Raw genomic sequence first — 21721 nt, 5'->3', positions numbered from 1 at the left:
ATAGCAATTAATGAATTAGATACAGCAGTGAACAATTTCGTGAGGAATTTTAATAGTGTTTTTGAATATATTTTTGTGGGGGATTTTAATGTACCTGTGTGCCCATTATCTACCCAGAAGGTTTGTGGTGTGTATAACCGACAGGGGGAAGGTGAAGTCCATTTTCCCCATCACACCTATGGGGAAACTTTGAATAATTTTATGACTCATTATGACCTGGAGGTCATGGACAATGCTAAAAATGACATGGGTGGAAATATACCAACTTTTAAAGGAAGGGGCGCTAATACCGTCATTGATTTTATTTGCATGTCATCAACTATTGCCCCGCTATGTCCGATGCCCAAGGTGATAGACATTATGTTGAGTGACCATAACTGTTTGTGCACAGAATTAACCTTCTGGGCCAATAATCATGATTGTGAACAAGGTAGTATCAACAATATTGAACCCCATAGACAGAATGGTTATAGACTGAGGTGGAAAGGAGAAAAAGCTGCAGTAATATCAGATTACATTATTTGTAGTTGTCTGATGGATATTGCGGCTATTTTAGAAGAGGAAGACACCTCGTCCGACAGTATTGATCACTTTAACAGTATTAATTCCATCATCAACAAAAAATTCACCAAAGAGGCTGGGTCTAATGTAAGGGGCCCAAGGGGTTGGTTTGACCATGCCTGTTCAAATGCCCGGAAGGAACTTAAAGAGGCCCTTGCAGCTAAACCAAGGGACAAAGCTTTGGTGGTCCAACTTAGACAGGGATTTAATACGACCCTCAAACGTAGAAAAGCTGAATTACAGCAAGAAGCCTGGGATAATCTCGCCCAAGCAGCGGACACGAATAATTGTATCTTGTTCTGGTCCACGGTGAATAGCCCATTCTTAAAAGATGACAAGGTCCCAGAACTCACTTCTAACGTGAGCATGGATTCGTGGATCCAGCATTATTCTAATATCTTTGACTCTAGTAATCTATCAGATATCAATGGTGATAGATGGCCTATCCTAGCCTTGGATATTACCATCAGTGAGACTATGGCTAGTATAAGAGCCAGTAAAGGAGGTAAGGCCCAGGGGCCAGATGGCGTCCCCATAGACGTGTACAAGACTGCGCCAGATATTTGGGGCCCTCTGCTTACCAAAATTTTTAATGCAGCTATTTGCTACAACATACCGTCCACTTGGGAAGAGTCAATAATCATCCCTATTTTCAAGAAAGGAGATCGGGGGATGCCAAAAATTATAGACCCATATCCTTATTGGATTCTTCAATTAAAATTATGAGTAGGGTTCTCCTTGTAAGACTTGAAGAGTGGGCTGAAACAAACGAGATATTAAGTAACTGTCAGTTTGGCTTTAGGAAAGGCCGTGGTACCATAGAACAGTGTCTGAACTTAGAGCTATTAGTGGGAAAATATACCCAGGCGAAAAAAGGGTCGCTTTACCTCTGTTTTGCTGACCTTAGTAGTGCCTTTGATTTGGTAGACCACGCTATATTATGGGCCAAATTACTGGAAATGGGCGCTCCTGAAGGAATTATTTATTTCTTAGCCCGACTGTATGAAAAACTTCGCGCCAGTGTCCGCTATGGACCCAACGGGGAATGTACTACTAAGTTTGGGATAGGAAGGGGTATCAGACAGGGGTGCGTTTTAGCACCCCTGCTCTTTACACTCTTTATTAATGAGGTTGAATCTGCCCTGCAGGCAGTCGCTGCAGACGGCCCTAGAGTTAATAACTTTAACATACCTGTATTACTCTATGCGGACGACGCAGTGCTACTGTCTAGGACTCCCTTGGGTCTCCAACGTTTAATGAATTGTTTTGTATCCTTTATTAAGAACAGGAAATTGGTCATTAATAAGGCTAAGACTTATGTAATGGAATGTTATTCTGGAAAAGTCAAAAAAAGATGTAAAACCCACTACGTTATCGATGGGGAATCAGTGAAAAAAGTCGATAACTTTTGTTATTTGGGAATAACCTTTTCTAATAATGGGAGCTGGGACACTGAACATAAGGTGCTCAGAACTAAGATGATTAGGAGTGCCAATGGGGTCTTTCTGTTTGCCAAGAAACTGGGGAATAGACGCATTAAAGACATGTTAAATATCTACCAAGCAAAATGTCTTTCTGCTGCCCTCTACGGGGCAGGAGTTTGGGGTGTGTCATATGCAAAGAGCCTGCAGGTAGAGGAGAACCTCTTCCTGAAAAGGCTCTTATGTCTACCCAAGTCTACTTCCAATTCCTTGGTTCACAATGAAACAGGGATCCAAGCATTAAGCGATTTGATCATGCTAAGGCCCATACTACTGTGGCGCTCTATCTGGCTCAGTGATGGTACTTCATTGAATAGAGCAATAATTAAGGACTGTCTTTTACTGGACCAACATCTGAAGATCCCATGGATTAAATATATCATTGATTGGGTACAAAAATTATTCGGGATCAATGTATTAACGGACCCTCATAGTCTCTCGGAAATCCCCAAATCTGATGTGAAAACAACCTTTCTAAATTATTGTAATGAAAAGCATTTCTTAGAGGATTCCAAGCTGATTACTTGTGAATTATACAAAAGCTTGAATGAATTCACTGGTTTTAGCCCATATTTATCACAGGTGACAAGAACCTCGCACCAGTTTGTACTAACCAGAATGAGGATGGGTATAGTGCATTATCTGGTTGCGTATCCTAACACCAAAATGCGCCCTGTTGGCCCCTGTAAATGTGACAATAGAACTGAACAATGTACCAAGCACTTTTTGTTAACATGTGATTTGTACACTGAGCTAAGGAAATACTACTTGAAGCCATTATTCATTAGATTTGGAGTGAGAAATATAACGGAGGCTATGAAATTGATTTTCAACTTGAACCATCCGGACATTTGCTTTTTTACTGCATCCTTTTTGCTTAAAGCGATTAGCGCCAGGAAAAGTATGTGTTTTTAAAATACATGTATACTTTTAAATATTTATTCCATCCCCCTCTGGATGTTTTTATGTTTGTAATTGTTAATTCTTTATTTTTATATTTTATGATTTTTTCTCTATGAAATTGTATGAAATGTCCGTATTATTTGTGCTTTTATGGACATGTTTTTTAAATGATCCGAATAAAGCTTTATGATGAAATAATATGTTGCATATTGCATCAATAGTACTGTTAGCACTTGCACTTTATTTATTGAGATAGTGATACTTGCACAGGAATTTGAGATCTAATGTTTCAATGTACTGTACTTATTAAGTATACTGTGAATAAGCACTGGCACTTTGTTGATCTATTTGCAATGTTGGCAATACTGTATATTATTTGCACTTTAATTGCGATTTTGCACATGGTATTTTGTACTGTGAAGCATTTGCACTTTATTGGCTCTTTATGATAATCCTTTGTCCTTTAGACAGGTACTAAAAAGAAATTATTTGATTTATTGGCAGAAATAGAGAGTGGACTTCACTAAAGGGCACTGGCCCGTTATCTCTTTCGTGAAAGAACTTTGAGACCACAAACCAAATGAGAACATGGGTACAAGACTGATTGGATGCGCTGATTTTGGAGATTGTATCAATGGATATTGAGACAAGAGGTGTTTTTATTGAGACTGTATCAAGGGAGAGCAACTAAAAGTCTTAAATGATCCTTTAACTATGTATTAATAGTAAAGGTCGATCCACAGTAATTCACATGAATAATTTACGATATAAATAAATTTATTTGAGCGCATCGAAAATGCAGAACTAATATTGTGTTTTTAATCTATAGTGATGTTTTTAACTATTGGATTAATGGAGTGGTCTTGAAAATGTGGTGCTTTCACGCATGTAATCACATTGTCTTTCTTCCTTAATAATTTGAAACTGATCATGTGATTTGTGATCCTCTGTTTAAGAATACTTGATTTTATGTGGCTGCCCATTCTGAACTAGGCAGGTGTGCTGAAACGCGCCAAGCGGAAGAAAAATAAACAAAAGCTAAATGGCAAAAGCTTATTCCTGTGTCAGAGTCCGATTACTAAAGTGAAGTCAGGAGTGGTTGGAGTATTAAGCCGCTAAGTGCTAGGATAGCAGCGGAACCGACGCGACCTTGATTGGGTGCCTCCTCGATATCCTGGCAAGTTTAGTATGTGTTCATAACACTACGAGGAAGCCCCCCGTGCCATTTGGAAAATACTGACCTGTATGCCGAGTGACGATACTGTAGGCTGCCAGCTTCAGCAGAAGCAGAACGCTGAAAGGATCTGACACAGAAGGTAACGGTCTGGCATCTAGAGGCAGCGGGGAAAGGAGTCCGGGAAACTACAGCCCAGCGGAATAAGCTAAGCAAGCTTAAGTTGTTATTAAGCGTAATTTGATGTGGGAAGCAGTCGCCCTTGAGAACGATATCATTTGAAATGGAAACTGTAATGAAACTTCGTGAAAAAGCCACCGACTCGGTATTTAGTGAACAAGGCAAGATAGTGGAAGATCCAAAACGTGGAGTGGATTCCACAGGGAAGGAATCCGAGAGTGATGTGCAAATGCTGAAACGAAAACTTGAGAAGCTGCGACGCAACGAAATTTCGAAGTGGTGGGAGGTTAAGTCTTTGAGCAGATACCTCGATGTAGGAAGAATCCCCAGAGGTCTGCATGTGCTGACAGCCCCCACATATGAAAACCCCGACCCGGAAATGCTGGGAGAGTGGGCGTTAAACAATGCTTGTGCTTCAGAAAACCTGATGAAAATATTAATTAAATATGCCTCTAAGGATCGAGACAAGATATTGGCTGAAATCACTATGATAGTAGCCGAATAAATGCATGGGAGATGAAGCAATGAAAAAATTCCAATTGGATTTAAGTGCTCGTCTGGCTAAATATGAGCAGACAATAACCAAAAGGAAAGCGACAAAATTTCAGCGGGACCGTCAGGATTATGCGCGAGGCCAAATATATACATTTGCTCGTTGCTTCGATAACATAAGGAAACAAAGGTAATCGATGCAAAAGGAGCAAGTGACAAGCAAGTAGCAACCAGCACGACACAAGCTGAACGAGGAGACACGTCAGAAGCAAGCTCACTAGTAAGCTCGGACACAGAAACTGCATCAGAGGTTGGAAGTGCTCATGCAGAGATCGAGATGAATCCACCATCCATCATTGGGGAGTTTGGTTTTTTATACCAGGACTGAACTCAAGGTGCAAGGCCGAACCCTCAAAATCTAGGAAAAGAAAACTACGGAAACGGAAAAACAGACGGGGTGGGTATGGAACTGCGATCAGGCAAAAAGAAGAAGGAATTCTATCAGCGCAAAAGTTGGTAGAAGTAGTGGAACCAGTAACAGTCATAAATATAACAGACTTGACTCTATCAGAAATTGAAATAAAAATCTTATCTTTGGTACTTTTGTTTTGCAAGCGCACTAACTTCAACTACACGCAGACACGTATTGATTTTTTCAGAAATATAAGAAAGTTGAAATTAAAAAAAAAAATTTGTATGAAGAGCAGCATTCGCAAAGACAACCTGACGATGATGAGTGAAGAACCGAGAAATCTGGAAGTGGGAGATATGGAGGTACAATTTGAATGTGAACAATTGATCAGAGAGGCTGAGGAGTTAGACTTGGTGGGGTCTATCAGTCAGACAGATGAGTTATTTTGTTTAGATGTGTTTGACAGACCAGCCACTGCTATTAGACCAAAATCAACTTTTACACCTAATACCCCAAAAGATGCAATTGATTTGGTCTCTGAACTTGTGATAAAGGATTTGAAACAGTTATCGGTAATGTCTAGCAAGGAATTTCTTACAAATGAAACTATGTCTGAGAAAAAATATCAGGCTGTAATAACAAAAATACAGAATAGACAGGATATAGTGGTAAGGCAGGTGGACAAGGGCGGGAGCTTTGTCTTCTGGTCCTTGGAAGCATACAATTGTGAAGCCATGACACAGCTCACAGACAGAGACTGCTATCAGAAGGTCCCCCAAAGTAACCTGTCAGAAACCAAACATAAATATATGAGAGATCTTGCCAGATGGAGAGAACTAGGTCTAATTAGTCAACCAGAATATTCCTATTTAAAAGTTGACAACCTGGTACTGCCAACTTTATACCTAATACCAAAGATTCACAAGCACAGAGAAAAACCTCCAGGTCGGCCTATCAACTCTGCCATTTGAAGTCTATTGGAACCTACTTCTAGGTACCTGAATTCTTTCTGACAAACACACGTAAGAGCGTTATCGGCCTACATTCAGGACTCAAGAGACTTTTTGAACCAAATAGCCAATGTAGTATGGAATGAGTCATATCTTTTGATTACATTAGATGTTGTAAGTCTATACACCAGTATTGCCCATGATGACGGTATACATGCAATCAGACATTTTTTGAATAAAAGACCTATCCATTTATATCAACATATTAATATGTTGATTGAGATGTGCAGATTGTGTCTCAATAACAATAATTTTTTGTTCAGAGGAGACACATACAGGCAACTACAGGGTACGGCGATGAGCACCTGCTTCGCCCCCAGCTATGCTAAATGGCAAAATCTTATTCCTGTGTCGGAATCCGTTTACTTAGGTGAAGTCGGGAGTAGCACTCACAGGGGCAGTTGCTTCTGATTTATTAGCAACCAACAGCAAACAACAGACGTGTTTCGGCTTGCGCCTTCCTCAGTGTTACTCATCACACCAGAAGCAGCCATTTAAAAGCAATTTCATTAAGCAACAACAACGAAAAAAGACAAATCCTTGCTGCTGTAGGAGCGTGTCATTTTGGAATGGTTTAACATGCAAATACTTTAAAGATCTTATAAGCTCGATATTCATAAAAACTGCTCTACAAGCATAATGGAAATCCAAATTACATTCCAATTCATATAACTAATGTATGGAAATCATGCTGGATGTAAAATGCTGATTTATGGGGTGATCGCCTTTGTCGATACACAGCGCAATATAATGAAATACATTTGTTATATGAATTGGAATGTAATTTGGACTTCTATATATATACATATCCATCCACTGGAAAAAAGTTTAATGTCATGTTATGATTAGGTGTTATAATCATATAAATACTAATGTTCACATTTTTTTTAAAACACTGAAATTCACCAGTTATAGTTTACTGAGTAAATTTTACATTGACCCCCGCCATGCCGAGGTTATGACCTCATTGTTACATCACTTATGACATGTTGAAATACATCATTAATTACATCACTGTGCCATCCCCTTGTGGGCTGCCAATCTCTTTACTGTGCATGGCATTAGGCATGTGAGGTGTAAGGATCGAGTTTCTTTGACATTACACCAAAGGCTGTGAAGAGTGGCACCGCTGCGGCAATGGCAAAAATTGAGTGATCCATAGGGACCTGTCTCAGCAGATGCTTTTTAGAACTGCCGGAGCACCAGCAGGACCCGGCTCACTTAAAGCCCTGCTCTTTACACAAATTTTAGCTGGTGAGCTCAACTCTCCTATGTGACTTCTGATTCAAAGGATGAGCGAAGCATCAACATAACTGAAGTAGAATATGTAATATAAATTTTCCATCTATGAGCATTATGTGTTGTTTGTCGCATACAATTTGCACATGAAGGCTATAGCGCTATGTATACTTTTACAACATGACCTTGTTTGGGTATGTATAACCCTTTCATAAATACACCTTAGTAACCTTTTACCGAGGTACCTCTAGTTCACGATACGAAAAAAAAATTAATTGTGACCTTAACTATTAGAAAAATCCAACATATCACAGTCCATTACAGTCAAACCTCGATTGAGCTGGACTTCCTTCTTCCATGCATCTGGGACATGGAGAGTTTTCAAAGCAGGTAATCAAAGGTAAAACCTAGACCGTTTTATTTCACTCTCTCTTAACATCTGTATGTTTTGCTACATAGCGTCTTAAATTATTATGAGGCATTATGAAGATCTGTACGCAGTGCCTCGTGAGACTTCAAGAACTGAGCTTTTGCACAACAGACAAGAAAGAGTCTCGCATAAATTTTGCAAGTCTTAATGCTGAGACACCACACAAGTGATGGTTCGTATGCATGAAACTGAAAATAATGGACTCCAAAAGTTATCCAAACAATGAAACGTTACAGATATTATGCATACACTAAAATTACTGTGCCTTACCGTTCTGGGAGAGAATCACGGCCATGGAATTCTGGAAATAGTACCTTAAGACAAATAAGGTGCTAGGAGCCTGTGCGGTCAAGAATGTAAATGAAATGGATTCCTTTGGCAGGCTTGTATCTGCATAAATAGATGATGGGGGGTCGCTGCCAATGCGGGTCACGGGATAGGGCTCCTGGAAAGCATAGGTAACTGATGTGCCTGCAGCAAACAGCGCAGAGACTTCTAAAATAAAATTTTAAAAAAACATTTGTATCAGATACTGCTTCAATTAACGCTTAACTTATGCTTCATTTTATTATTACACAAACAGCATGCTTCGAATTCATTGAGTGCTCTCCGGCCGAAGCTGTACAAATTCAAGACATTTTTTAAGGAGAGTCAAACTAACAACGTCCATCATATTTTGAAAGTCCTCCTGCAGTTTATGTTTCATTGAGCATGCAAATCATTCGGCAATATTTATATGTTTAAGAGACGTCATTTTGAGTTTGTGGTGTGAACACATCTACATGGATTCTACTTGACAGAAATTACACCAAGAGAATCAAGTCTGAATTGTCCATAATATAGCTCACCAAGTTTGACATGTACCCCTATCTAATTCTAGTTGTGTTTCCACGGTGTTGGAAATAATCTAAAATAATTAAAACAAAGTCTTCACTCACAGTTACCTCGAATGTATGCACATTTATGTTTGGCCCGTTTCTATGGAACAGACCTAGGTATTTGGTTTGAAAAAGACCTTAGGTTTACAGAGCATATAAAAAGACTTACGGGCGTCTGCTTTGGGACCCTCAAGTACTTAGGCAGATTCTTTCCTTTGATCCCTCAAGCTGCCAAGGAGATGGTCACCCGGGCACTCATCTTGTCTCGCCTGGACTACGCCAATGCGCTTTTTCTTGGCATCCCGGCATATCTGGTTAACAAGTTACAACTTATTCAGAATGCTGCGGAGAGACTCCTCCTCGGCATTTCTAAGCGAACCAGCATAAGATCACAAATGTGCTCGCTCCATTGGCTGCCGGTGTGCCAGAGGGTACAGTTTAAGGCTCTTGTCTTAACTCACAGAGCCTTGCACGACTCTGGCCCTCCTATATCCAGAAGAGGGTGGCCTTCTACATTCACCGACGATCCCTAAGGTCGGCTGCCCAACGACTGATGGTAATCCCCTACTTCCGTCAAGCTAGGATGGGTGGCCTGTCTCTTTCGGTCAAAGCAGCCATTCTTTGGAATGCTCTCCCCATAGCACTGCGTCACACTCAGGACCTAAGATGTTTAAAAACTCCTCAAAACACACCTTTTTAAACAGGCCTACTAATTCGTCTTTTCTCGCCATCGGTTTCTACTGCATCGCGCCAGGATACTCAAGAGTAGTTGTGTGCGCTATAAATTCCAGTATAACATAACATAACATAACAGAACAGTCACCATATTGTTTATAGTAATATTGAACAAATAGCTGATAAATATTCAGAGAACTGGATATACACAAACTCTTGCAAAATAAAGAACATCAAGCCACCATCTGAATATGATATTCAGTGCAGAATGCACATATTGACAGGAGTGAAGTATGTGAGAGGATCTAAAAGCAATACGCAGTCAATTTTTCTACTGAGAGAGAATAAACAAAACAATGTTGTGACAGTCTATAAGATAGACACGCTAAAATACGCACCCTTACACTCAAGTAAATAGTCACAAAATAGATTCAGAACAGACGCCATTCTTCTGAACAGACACTGGCCCAAAACAAATCCATAGGAAAAGTAGAAACTTGTGGATGTGCATCATTTGTCATGCTCAACACCCGCTAATTGAATACATATTTGTTTACACATTCTCATTGTATACAGTAAGTCACACCTGTGCACCAAACACATACAGTACACACCAAAATAGCTCACTAGTTCATATGTTTAAACGAACATTTGTGTTTTTTTTATTTTATTACATGAAGCAAGTATTTTTTAGATGATGTCATAACTGGAATCTTGGCCAATACGTATAGCAGATATTAGCTGTTTTTGTAGTCACCATCCTCTTGAGGCAGCATGACGAAGTACCAGATAATGACGTGTCCCGCATATTTTGTCTTAAAATCTTTATTATTACAAATACACATCCTGAAACATGAACTGAAAGGAAATAGTCCTCCACCTCCCGTCGTATCTTCTCTCATCCCATTCCAGAAGGCATGCCTAATGTTCCATTACATTAAGGAATGTACGGTGTCCCCGACAGACCGTACAAACCATTGTTACAGTTTCATTATATTGCAACACATCCTCCCCATAAAACAGGAAACATTTGTTTTCAATTTAGTGTGATCTAAGTTTAAATTAGCAACAATGTATGCAATTACAAAACAATGAAAGCATCCTAAATAATCAAATAGAGATATAAATGAAACACATACATATAAATAAAGCTGGATAAATACATAGATGACGTCTAGATGGCGACTCAGAGATATAATCTACCAATTTCCTGGGTTTATCGACAATTCAACTCTGTATACTATGTGTACCTCCTACACAAAGGCCAGGTACAATGAGATTAGATGGTCCAGGTTCACTTTCTCACCTATCACCTGTATTTTGGTGTACCAAAGGGCCAGGTGATTGCATTGGTTCATTTCTCCTGGATTCTTGGTGTACCTGATGTTCAGTAACCGATTGGTGTTGGTCATGCACATTCACCCTCACATCTTCCATCCATTCTAACTCCTTCCTCAAATTTATTTTTCCTCTTACTGCCACCCTATTTCCATTCCCTTTACGCAATGATAATGAATTTAGATGACACACTTTTTCATCACATAATAGTGCAGAATTGCAGAACATTCTTTGAATCATCAATGGCTGAGAGTATTTACTTTGATCCTTTCTCACGATACCACTTTTTTCACTCTCACCCAATCACCAATTTCAATGTGACATGGTTGGCATCCATGTTTTTTATCATAGTATTTTTTATATGGGACTTGGGCTTTGGTCAATTTTTACTTAACCATTCTAGGCGACCACTCCACCTTCTTTGATGCTCCCATTCAGCCTACATGGTGCTTAGAAAACGGCCCATACTGTGCAGAACAGTTTCTTTCTCTAGTTTAACTTATTGTTACTTGCCAGTTTGACAATCCCGTTAATACCTGTCAACAGTACTATTTCCTGCTGAATAATATGCCAAGGTTGTCTTGTGGTTTATACTATTGTTTTCGATAAAGGATTTACAAATGTCTTAGGTAAACTGTGGTCCATTACCACTTAAGGCCATTCCAGGCAATCCTTTCTTCAGAAGCAGCTTATCAAGAACACTAACGATCTTACTGACATCTGTCTTTTGTATGAATTCCACTTCTGGCCATTTAGAAAAGTGATCAATAATTCCAATTACATACCACTGTTCACTATTCTCCCAAATAGGTCCGGTAACATCAATACCTATTTGTGGTATCAATACCTATTTGTGGGAAGTCTCTTGCTTTGCATAAGTCTTGGAAAACTGTAAATTTTAGTCCTGCAATACTTCTCTTTTTATTTATTTTCTTTTATGTGTGCTTTATTAGTCTATAAAACTTGCTTATTTATATTTAGGAAAAGCAATGGGGGAGATGTGTGTTATCTTAGTATTGGTGATGTGTAGGATTGCAATCTAATTAACATACAGAATGTACTGCATAAGAGAATCTTAGAATGGTATACTTGGGAGAATTTGGAAGTGCTTTGAAATGTCTATCGAAGTTAGTTAGCAGCTGGCTGATGTGGTGGATGGGATGTTTCCTGTATACTGCAGTACTTCATTAAACTCCCTTGCATTGCACCTAATCATGGCAGGTGTTCAATTTCTTCCCACTATTATTTCCCATGGCATGTTGGGACTACTAATAGTATGCAAAGGTAGTCTGAGTGTACACTGAATAGAATTTCTCACCTTCCTTTCTGTTTCCTTGTCAAGCCCAGGGCACCAATAAATGTTTGTCATCCTGCACTTATTTTCGCCAATCCCCAAGTGTCCTTCATGGCAAAAATCTAACCATTTTGTTCGCAAATTCTCTGGAGGAAAAGCTTTGCCATTCCTAATGATTAAACCCCCTTGCAGAGATAATTCTTGTCTCACTTCCCAACATTTTAACAAATACTTTCCTAAAAGTCTTTTCTCCAGTCACCCTTCCTTTATCATTTTACTTACTTCCATAAGTGATTTATAACCACTCTATGCAACTCCTCACTGATCAAAATTGATTCCTGGAGTGTCATTTATGATATTAGCAAGAAATTATTCTTCACAATATTTCCCCTACACAACTTTCAAAGGCAAAAGCATTTTGCCTAGAAAATCAGCTACCACAATTTTCACCCCAGGCACGTACTGCACGTTGTAATTGGAATCCATTAACTCAATGGAAAAGTGGGCTAATCTGGGAGAGGCATTACAAAAGCCATTCATAGTCAACACTTGTGTGAGTGGTTTATGATAACTAAACAAAGTTGCTCTCACTCCCCGAACATATTGTCTGAAGTGTCCCCTTTGCACTTGCTGTACTCAGCCGTTAGACCAGTTTGTTCCAGAATTTGTATTACTTGTGAAGTTTACGGTCAGGTTACTCCTTATACTTGCTAGTAATTAATATGTAGTCTTAAAAAACCAATAATTCCCTAACTTCGTCAAATAGTTCAGACATCAGTGGGCACCATCTGAAGCAAGTGGGCACCATCTGAAGCTATTTTTAGGAAGCTGCTGAAAATGTGTCTTTTTAAATAAGTAGTTTCCTCCTCTTTCTTTCTCATCACGCGGTTTTTGGCTTGCACTGCACACTCAGCGCCGGGACACCTCTGGTTGAGGTAACTGTACGCGCTTTACAAAATTCTGTATTATTATTATTATTAATATTATTATTATTATTATTATCAGTCTTTGGACAATGGCCACCACAGAGGCCAGACCAAACAGAACCCTTTTAAATTTGAAGCAGCCAAAAGAGGGTACAAAAGTTGTCAGACGCCTACTCTGAGGCTGTAGAAGAACCTGGTGGAAAGTGGTGGTCAAATCTTTTCTAGTGAACCATTTTACCCCATATGTATGAGATAACATTTCACTGATTCTCTGCAATTAGAACTGGTCAACTAACATGTTTTATTAAGGTCCCTGGGGTCCACACATAACCTCAGTTTGACGTTTAGCTACCACTAAAGGTGCTACTCCTTCTGCTGACTCAACTTGCTCGATCACCCCAGCAGACTGAAAATTCTCTAATTCTTTATCCACATTTTCCCTCAAACTAATAGAATTATTCCTGGCCTTGTGCACCTGAAGCACTGCATAGGTTTTTAAAATAATCCTGAGTTGGAATCATTTAAGCTTCCCTATTTTACCTGAAACACTTTAACAAAGCTTCCCAATATGTGACTCCCATACTCTTCATCAGGTTGTAGCAATGGAACAGGTTCAGGGCTATTGGGAGTCAAAGTGATTCACAGTTTCCCCTTACCCATCCATTTGAGCACTGACAAACCAGTGTATGGATCATATAATTTACCTAAAGCATCTCTGTTTTTGAACTTGAATAGGCATTCCCTGTATCCCACCATGTCTGTGGGTTCTCCCACAAATGTTTTAGGAAATATACCAGGTTTCTCCAGATCCCAACAGGAGCAAACTGATTACACCATACACTCTTATTGATAATTTTACCAGGCAATCCAGAGTCTGCAATTATAGATATGAGCACTCCGCTAATAGTCATGTCACATGTTTCGTTTTTATGCTTATCATCCACACTGAGAACATTTTCATCAATGTTCAATACACACATATTCATATCATCATAGACTTCTCCAAATGTCTCTCACTATCAGAATCCAACACTGAGGCATTTGTATCCTTTTTTCAAAGACACGCTGTGTGAAAATATCCTATTATACCCCAGTTTGAGCATTTATGCATTCGGGCAGAACACTATCTGTCATTCTCTAATTTTGTGTTACTCTCACATCAGTAACACTTTTTTGATGTCTTACATGTGTCCCATTTCCTTTTTCCATCTGGCTTTCCTTTTATCCTATCTAATGATCTTTGAGGAAGTTTTGCACTTTTCACCCTGGCAACAGTCAAAGGGGTAAATCAAATCAAATCAAATCAAATTCAGCTTTGTTCGATTTTACAAACTTGAAAATCATAAAAGCACAGATTAAAAAGATGAATTAATTTTGCTATAGCTTCACTTTAAAAAGCATCACAATTCTATAGACAACATAGGTAACATGGCAATTTGATAATTACATTGTGTTTCTAAATTTAATAACATTAATACCAGATTTTAAAAAGAGGAGACTGCCAATAGAATCAATTGATTTTCTAAGAGCTGTAGCTTCAAAAACGCTATTTTACAATGTCTTAAGCCGATTTCCCTCAAAACTGGTTTAAAAAAGATTTTCCTAGGTCGTGTATAAAATTTACAAAATAGCACACTGTGTAATGTTGTTTGACTAGAAATATCATCACACGGGCATAAGGGTAGATTTGTTAACCAGTCATTACCATTTGGGAACGTTATCAATCTGTTAAAAACCCCAAAACGGAAATGGGTTAAGAGCATCCGACAGAAACTTCCCTGAATCTGGGTCAGATAAGGTTGTATGCCCCCACATGTTAACATAAGTTGGTTCTCCATAACAGTTTGTTTCCCTCTTTCTTTAAGCCAGTGTTTATTCTCCAGGTGAGTCAGGCAAACAGCTTTCAGAGATTTTCTAGAGATTGTTTCCATGATCTCTGGCGCATCATAATATTCAGGGTGGCCAATGTCAGTCGCCATTTTTTTAATATAAATGAGCCATGGAACTTTAGCCACCTTCTCTAATCTAAGGCAATCTTCAATTACATCACGATTAAAACCAGTCTCAGTTGTTGCCCATACAGGTTTAAACTGATAATATCGGAAATGTAAGGGAGACCAAGTTCCATGTGGCAATTAAAATTAGCAGTGGAGCCAGGAACCACCAAGAGATAACACATAAACGCATTTTCACAATGTTGAATCTGATCAACCTCTACAAGCCCCCAGATACCTGCGCCATAAGTCGCTGTGGGCATACATTTCGCTTTGTAAATAGCTAGTAGCTCTGGGACAGGACTACAGCCTAGTTTCCTTGAGAAATTAGTGACTGTGCCAAGGGCTCTAATGAACATCAGTTTTCTTGCCTGCATTGCCGCAGTCCATGACCCAGACGATCAAACGTGATACCCAGATAGGAGAACTTATCTGTACTTCCTACACTACTGTTGTTAATAAAGATGTCTCATTTTGTCTTTGATTTTTTCCCACAACTCATAGTAAAGGTTTTACTAATATTAACTTTTAAACCCCTGTCATGCATAAAATTAACGAAGTTGGTGACTGTTCTTTGTAACCCCACCTGCGTCCGTGCCATAATAACAGCATCGTCCGCATAGAGTAAAATGGGGACTGGTGTGTTCTTAATATTCGGGAAGTCCTGTCGATGCTCGATCAAATATTTACCCAAGCTGTTTATATATAAAGAGAAGAGGAAGAGTGCAAGAATGCAACTTTGCCTCACTCCCTTTTTTATACGAAACTTGGCCGAGCTTTCCCCCTGCCTTCCATAGCGATCCTGGCTCCAGCCTCCCTATACAATTCTTTAATAAATAAAAGTAAGGATGGGTCAATTTCCATATCTTTAAGAACTATCCACAATGTTTCATGATTAACACAATCGAATGCTAAACTTAATGCAACAAATGAGAGAAAATGTTTCCCCTCTTTAGCAACTGTGTATTTACTTATAATCAAAGTTAAATTCAGACCTTGTTCAACCGTACCCAACCCTGCTCGGAAGCCATATTGTAGGTTTGATAGGAAACCTGTCTCTTCTGCCCAAGATTGTAGTCTATTAAGAATCACCCTCCCCACTACTTTCAGAAGGGAGTCTAGAAGGGAAATAGGGCGGTAGCAACTTGGTTAGTTTCTGTCTCCCTTTTAAAAAAACGCGATCACTATAGCATCTGACCATGTGGAGATAAAACCATAACGACTACATCTGTTTAAAACATTAGTAAGTAGAGGGGCGCATAATTAAATATTGCTTTTATACACGTCCACAGGGTCGCCATCCGGTCCTGGCGCTTTACCAGAGGCACTCTCTTTTAAGGCCTTAGTGACCTCCTCAATAGAGATGCTAATATCTATGGGGAATACTTCCTTCTGCACACTATCTTTGGGGATCACTATTAATGAGGCTGTCTCATTTTGTCCCATAGGATCATCATTATAGAGACCCACAAAGAATTCGACCCACTTATCCTCGGAAATAGCGATATCTATCTTATCAGTATCCCTCTGTGTAAAGAATGGGGCATTGACTGCTTTCCAGAAGGCGTAGTTATCTTTTCTCACACAAGCCTCTTGTAACGTCTCCCATGCTTCTGTCTTCAATTGAATCTTTCTCCTTTTTAAGGCCTGTCGATAGGAATATCTCGCCTGTCTTTTTTCCTCTTGAGATCTATTAGGGCTATGCAAAGCCTTATTCAAGAGGGTAGGGGCTTTGCTACGACTTTTATCAAACCATCCCTTTGGCTTATTCGAACTCTGTTTCTGCTCCCTTGTCAGTTACTTTCGAGCCTCACCAGAAATATTATGGAAAGCATTTAAAACCTCTTTATCCTCATTACCCTCAGTCAAACAGATTTCGAAAGCATGCCGGGTAATGTTTATCAGATTATGTATAAAGACCACAGGATCCACTTTTGCCCACTTTAGGGAGTACCCATTACTACTAGCAAGATTGATCTTAAAGTCATAGTTGGTCTTCACTTGACTATTGGTTTTATCTGTCCCCTCTAATTCAAAAGCCATGCTAACAGACTATTGATCAGGGGTATATTCACTAGAACGTGTGATAACTACCGCAACAGTAGCGTAACGCAACTTTCAACATCGCAGCCCATCACGGGAAAATAACCCTGTGTCAATGTGAAATTCACAACAATCCGTTAGGATGCGATAGAAACCAGACAACACGGCAAATGTCCATGTGAAAATCAAAAAATGCGATACGTGAACGCAAAAAAACATGCAATGAGGTAAACTGTGGTACAAAAAGTAGCGAAAACCGGCCACAGGCCTGCAAATCCCACGCGTCTGGCGGGACAATGCGGGACAATGCACAATAAAAACACCAGTAAAAATACACCAGAGACAAGCCAAAGCATGTCGCAACATGCATACTCCCTGACCCAGTGCAGAGCCCAACTCGAACCCCACAACCCCAACAGACTACCAGCAAGGAACAACGGGGTCAAGGAAGGCCAAGGAGAGGAGGGAGAGAAAGACGGGGTGCAGACCGCAGGAAAACAAGACTAACATCACGGAGGTGACAGAACACTACCAGCAACTGACCCACAAGCAGAGGAATTCAGCACCCCCAAACAGACACAATGTACACCGCCATACAGTCTGCATGCAAACTAGCACAATGCGCCAACATATATGCCAACACAAACGCAACAGGCACCTCCCCTGCACATCGCAGAGGGGCACATAACACCTGCAGCAGAGCACATAACACAACGCATCAGTGATGCCCGAGATGGCCACCACACCATCGATACCGACGCCCCTCAACAGCCAATGGATATCCCACGCAACCCCCCCAGGACCGGACACCCAAGCAACTCAGAGGAGACCCCCAAGCCTGCAACAGACCACACAACAGGAAGCACCTGCAGGGACAGCTGGCTCACGACACTTCACCGACACACATTGTACCCCAATGGTATGTGTCAGCACGCCAAAAGGAGGTGGCCCAACAGGTGTGGGTGGGGGCTGAACCCATGGAATGCGAACCAGGACACATACGTAGGGGTCTATCACCCTACCGGGCCCACCCACACCCCACTAAGGAGACCCAGGCTGCCATAGAGACACATGCAGATGCACATGCACAGCAAAGAAGCACTCCCAGGGGCACGTGATTAGCAGTCACACACCCATGCTGGCTGTGCATACGACGGCCCTGGCCACTCACCTCACGAATGGAGTGGGTGACGACAAAGCTACATATCCAAGCCCCAACCCGCTGCGTCTGGTGACATGTCTGCGTCCGTGGTACACCGCACAATGTAAAGTCGTAGGGCCCAGGGACCACATGCATACTACAAGACCACAGGGACAAACGCAGAGACCATGTTGAACTGGCTATGGGCACATGCGCCCGGCTCCTTTATTGGCAGGGCCACATGTACAGTGACACCTGTGCTGGATGTGTGTGGGTTGAGTGTAAACCAACCCGCACAGAATGTCTGGTGTTGGCACCCACTTGGACATTGGACACCAGTGCAACGCAAACAGAAAACACATGCAATACAGAGTCAACTGATGAGCAACATGGGGTGAGCTGGATAAAGTCCAGAGGACAGCCAACATGCAAACAGAAGTGTCCGTTAATCGCAGTGCACTGGGCTGTGGACACTAGAGATGAGCTCGCTCATGTGCAGAAAAAGTCTCGTTTTTTCCCTTCAATATATTCCTCATGCAGATGCAGTGGGGTGTGTCAGACCTGCATCATCTTCACCATCAACGTCTTAGGGCTCCCACACTGTCTGAGGTGACATACCCGTGCAACCGCTCCACAGGACAAAACACAATCAGCTACGGACAATGACCTGTGGTGCACTGAGTCACTGGAACCTGGAGTGCTGAGCATGGTAACAGGCTGATGATGGCATCCATGACAGGCCTGAGCAACCACAAAGTCAGTCTGGACCACCGCTTCAACTCCTGCAGATGGCGTTTGGAGGTGGTCCTTGCGGTGGTGGCATGTGCCTCCTGTGGTGATGCGTCGTCCAAGTCGGCCTGGACTCGCTTTGGTGAATGAGCCCTGGTGGGACGCATATGGGCCCGGAGGCTGCATACAGCACAAGGCCACAGAGTCATGCCGTTGATGAGCCCAAGGCCCACGCATCAGGGTGCAGCCTATGGCCCCGGAGAAGGGGTCCCGGACTTGACCAGCACAGAGTTAGTGGCCCTGGATGCATTGGGGCTGGCACAGGCACCCAACCACGGGACGGTGGCTTGCGGTGCAGTCAGATGGGCCATGCGGCATGGGCGGGTAACCATCATTGTTCGAGATGTATGTTTCGGAGTGTTTTGTGGGACAGTGGAAGGTGTCCTTCAGGGCAAGAGCCCGAAATGTTTGATTTTATCAGTACGCAGCAAATGGAGGAGTGGAATGCGCCAGTCCATTGCCACCACCAAGTCCGTATCATCTACATGGGGGTGAAAAATGCCCCCTAGTCCATAGGCTCAGACATCACCACTGTCCAATCAGAGAGTGTCCATGAATGTCGGGGAACAGTCTTAGTGGCATCGGGGCTGAGAGGGGATGCAGACTGCGATAATGCCGGTACACTGATATGGATTCCGCCATTGAAAAATCATGACTCTGTGACCTACTGGACCGCAGTGTAGGCCGTAGGCAGCGGCCACAGTGGCCCACAGCCATGTGTCTTCGGCTCGTGATGCACAGCGCTAGTGACACCAGGGCAGTTGTCGGTAGTGTACGAACACCTCCGCAAAGATGATCCTTTTCTCTCCGCCAAGTAGCAAGGCAACATCCTCTTAGGTCTCTCCTTGTGTGCAATGATGTGGCATCTGCCTTTGCATAATCAATGTTCAGTTCCAAATCTGTGGCCTACTCAAGTACAACCTAGGCTGAGAGCAGTGTAGGCCGTAGGCAGCGGACAGCACGGGCCGTTCACCGAGTGTCGCCGGCATAGGTTGGTGGCCCCACCGGCCTGCGTAGTTCAGGTTCAGTGGCACCACGTGTTCTGTCACCTCCGTAACAGTGACCTGGCTTTCGTCCGGACTGAGCCGCATCTTCTTCTTACTCCTCTCCGTGCTTCCACTGGTGTGGACTCAGACATTCGTTATTCGCGACTAGGTGCTGAATGTGAGACCTACTGGTCTGCAAGGATTTCCTAGTCCCTCATCCACGGTTCGCCAGATGGGGTTGGACAGGGTTTGTGGTAGCACAGCTCGCCTGATGGCGTTGGACAGCGTTTGTGGCAGCACAGCTCGCCAGATGGCGTTGGACAGGGTTTGTGGCAGGATGTGATGCAAGATGCGCATATGGAGGTATGCCTCATGGATCAAAGGGAGTCTGGTGCTGTGGCCGCTGTCCTGGATTTGGGGTCACTGCCATTCAGGAAACAGGACACAGTCTCACATATGGGACCCACTGGGCTGCAGAGGTCGCCGGTAGAATATGTTAATGAGAAAGGAGTAATGTGGGCCAGCGTCGGGGGACAGCGGTGGTCTGATAGGCTGCCCAGGTCACGGGCCCCGGGCTTGGAGCTTACACTGGCACGTGGGGGGCCCTCTATGACACACACCGGTGTCAGATGCTGATCAGTGTGGCCTGGCGGCGTAGGGTTGGCTTGACGGGTTTGTGGTCCAGCGGGTCAGGGTATGGCAGGTGCACAGGCTCTCAGGCAACTCTGCTAATGAGGACGTAATTGGCCTCATGGCGGGGTGGGAGGCGCCGCCCTGGCAGAGACGTTGGGCTTTCCGGAAGAGAACTGCGCCCAGGGCTATGTGCTTTTTATTCACACCCCTATGCGGGCCTGGCATACGCCGGCCCATCCCACTCTGCTCACGCTTACAGGTGGGGCATAATAGGCAACTTTTCCGCAAGGACCCCCCACTGGTTGGGGTGACATGGTTGCATCCACTGTCCACTACACTTCATTCAGCAGAGGTGTATGTCGCGGTGGATATGGGTGTGGTCTGCATACTGTGGTTTGTTCTGCACTTCGCCGCCACTCTTGGCATTGTGTACATTCCCAATCATGGATCTACTGCATCCTTCACATATGCCTGGTTGCCAACTCTCCCAACATTCGTCTATGGTGTGGGTGAGGTGCCATGCCGTAGATTGGTCATGTTCACTGCTTGCCCAGGTTACCACTGTGAGTTGTTCTATCGTGTCTGGAGGATGGGCATGTTGTTGTGCATCTTGGTTGTGGACTTGTGACGTGTGCAATGCCAGAGTTGTAGAATTCGTGGTTGTGGAGTTGAGGTGAGTGGGGTGGTAATTAGGGAGTTGCCAAGGGGATGTGCATTTCCCTTGGTGCCATCCTGGGACGGCTGGTTGCTATTGGACTGTCGGAGGGTGAAGGGATTATACACACTGGCTGTATATTTGGAGGCGACATTGGTGAAGGTCCCACGGTGTTCGAATGTTGCCTGCACATTGATGTGTGACTTGTTCTTCCTGTTGCGCTGATTGTGTGCTGTGTCACCAGGGGGCACAGGTGAGACATGTGTGCAGTGGATTGCCCCCTACACGTGCGTGCATCCAGCTATTGCGTGTGGTCCTTGCTTGGTCTCCAGCGGTTCCTACTCATTGTGTTGGCCGTCTGATGACTGGGGTGCCAGGATGATGGTGATGTCCAGGACAGGTGTGGGGGTCTTGGACGTGGCTGGCTGTGAGACTCCGCCGACTGTGGCGGGTGTTGTTTGGGGTTTGCCAGGGGCCAACAGTTGGT

The 21721-nt window shown here is 42.6% G+C and overlaps 1 protein-coding gene across 1 annotated transcript in view; it reads right to left on the bottom strand.

Annotated features, from left to right (window-relative positions):
- The window catches only part of LOC144824265 (contactin-associated protein-like 5), a 1259345-nt gene that overhangs the window by 136164 nt on the left and 1101460 nt on the right, over nt 1–21721 (bottom strand). The window contains exon 19 of the mRNA XM_078683400.1: nt 8153–8377. Coding sequence (XP_078539526.1) covers nt 8153–8377 — 225 coding nt within the window. The remainder of the gene's footprint in view (nt 1–8152; nt 8378–21721) is intronic.

Source organism: Lissotriton helveticus, chromosome 3_1, assembly GCF_964261635.1.
Source record: "Lissotriton helveticus chromosome 3_1, aLisHel1.1, whole genome shotgun sequence".
NCBI lineage: Eukaryota > Metazoa > Chordata > Amphibia > Caudata > Salamandridae > Lissotriton > Lissotriton helveticus.
The sequence above is the reverse complement of the archived record's forward strand: the minus strand, read 5'-3'. Positions and strand labels throughout refer to the sequence as shown.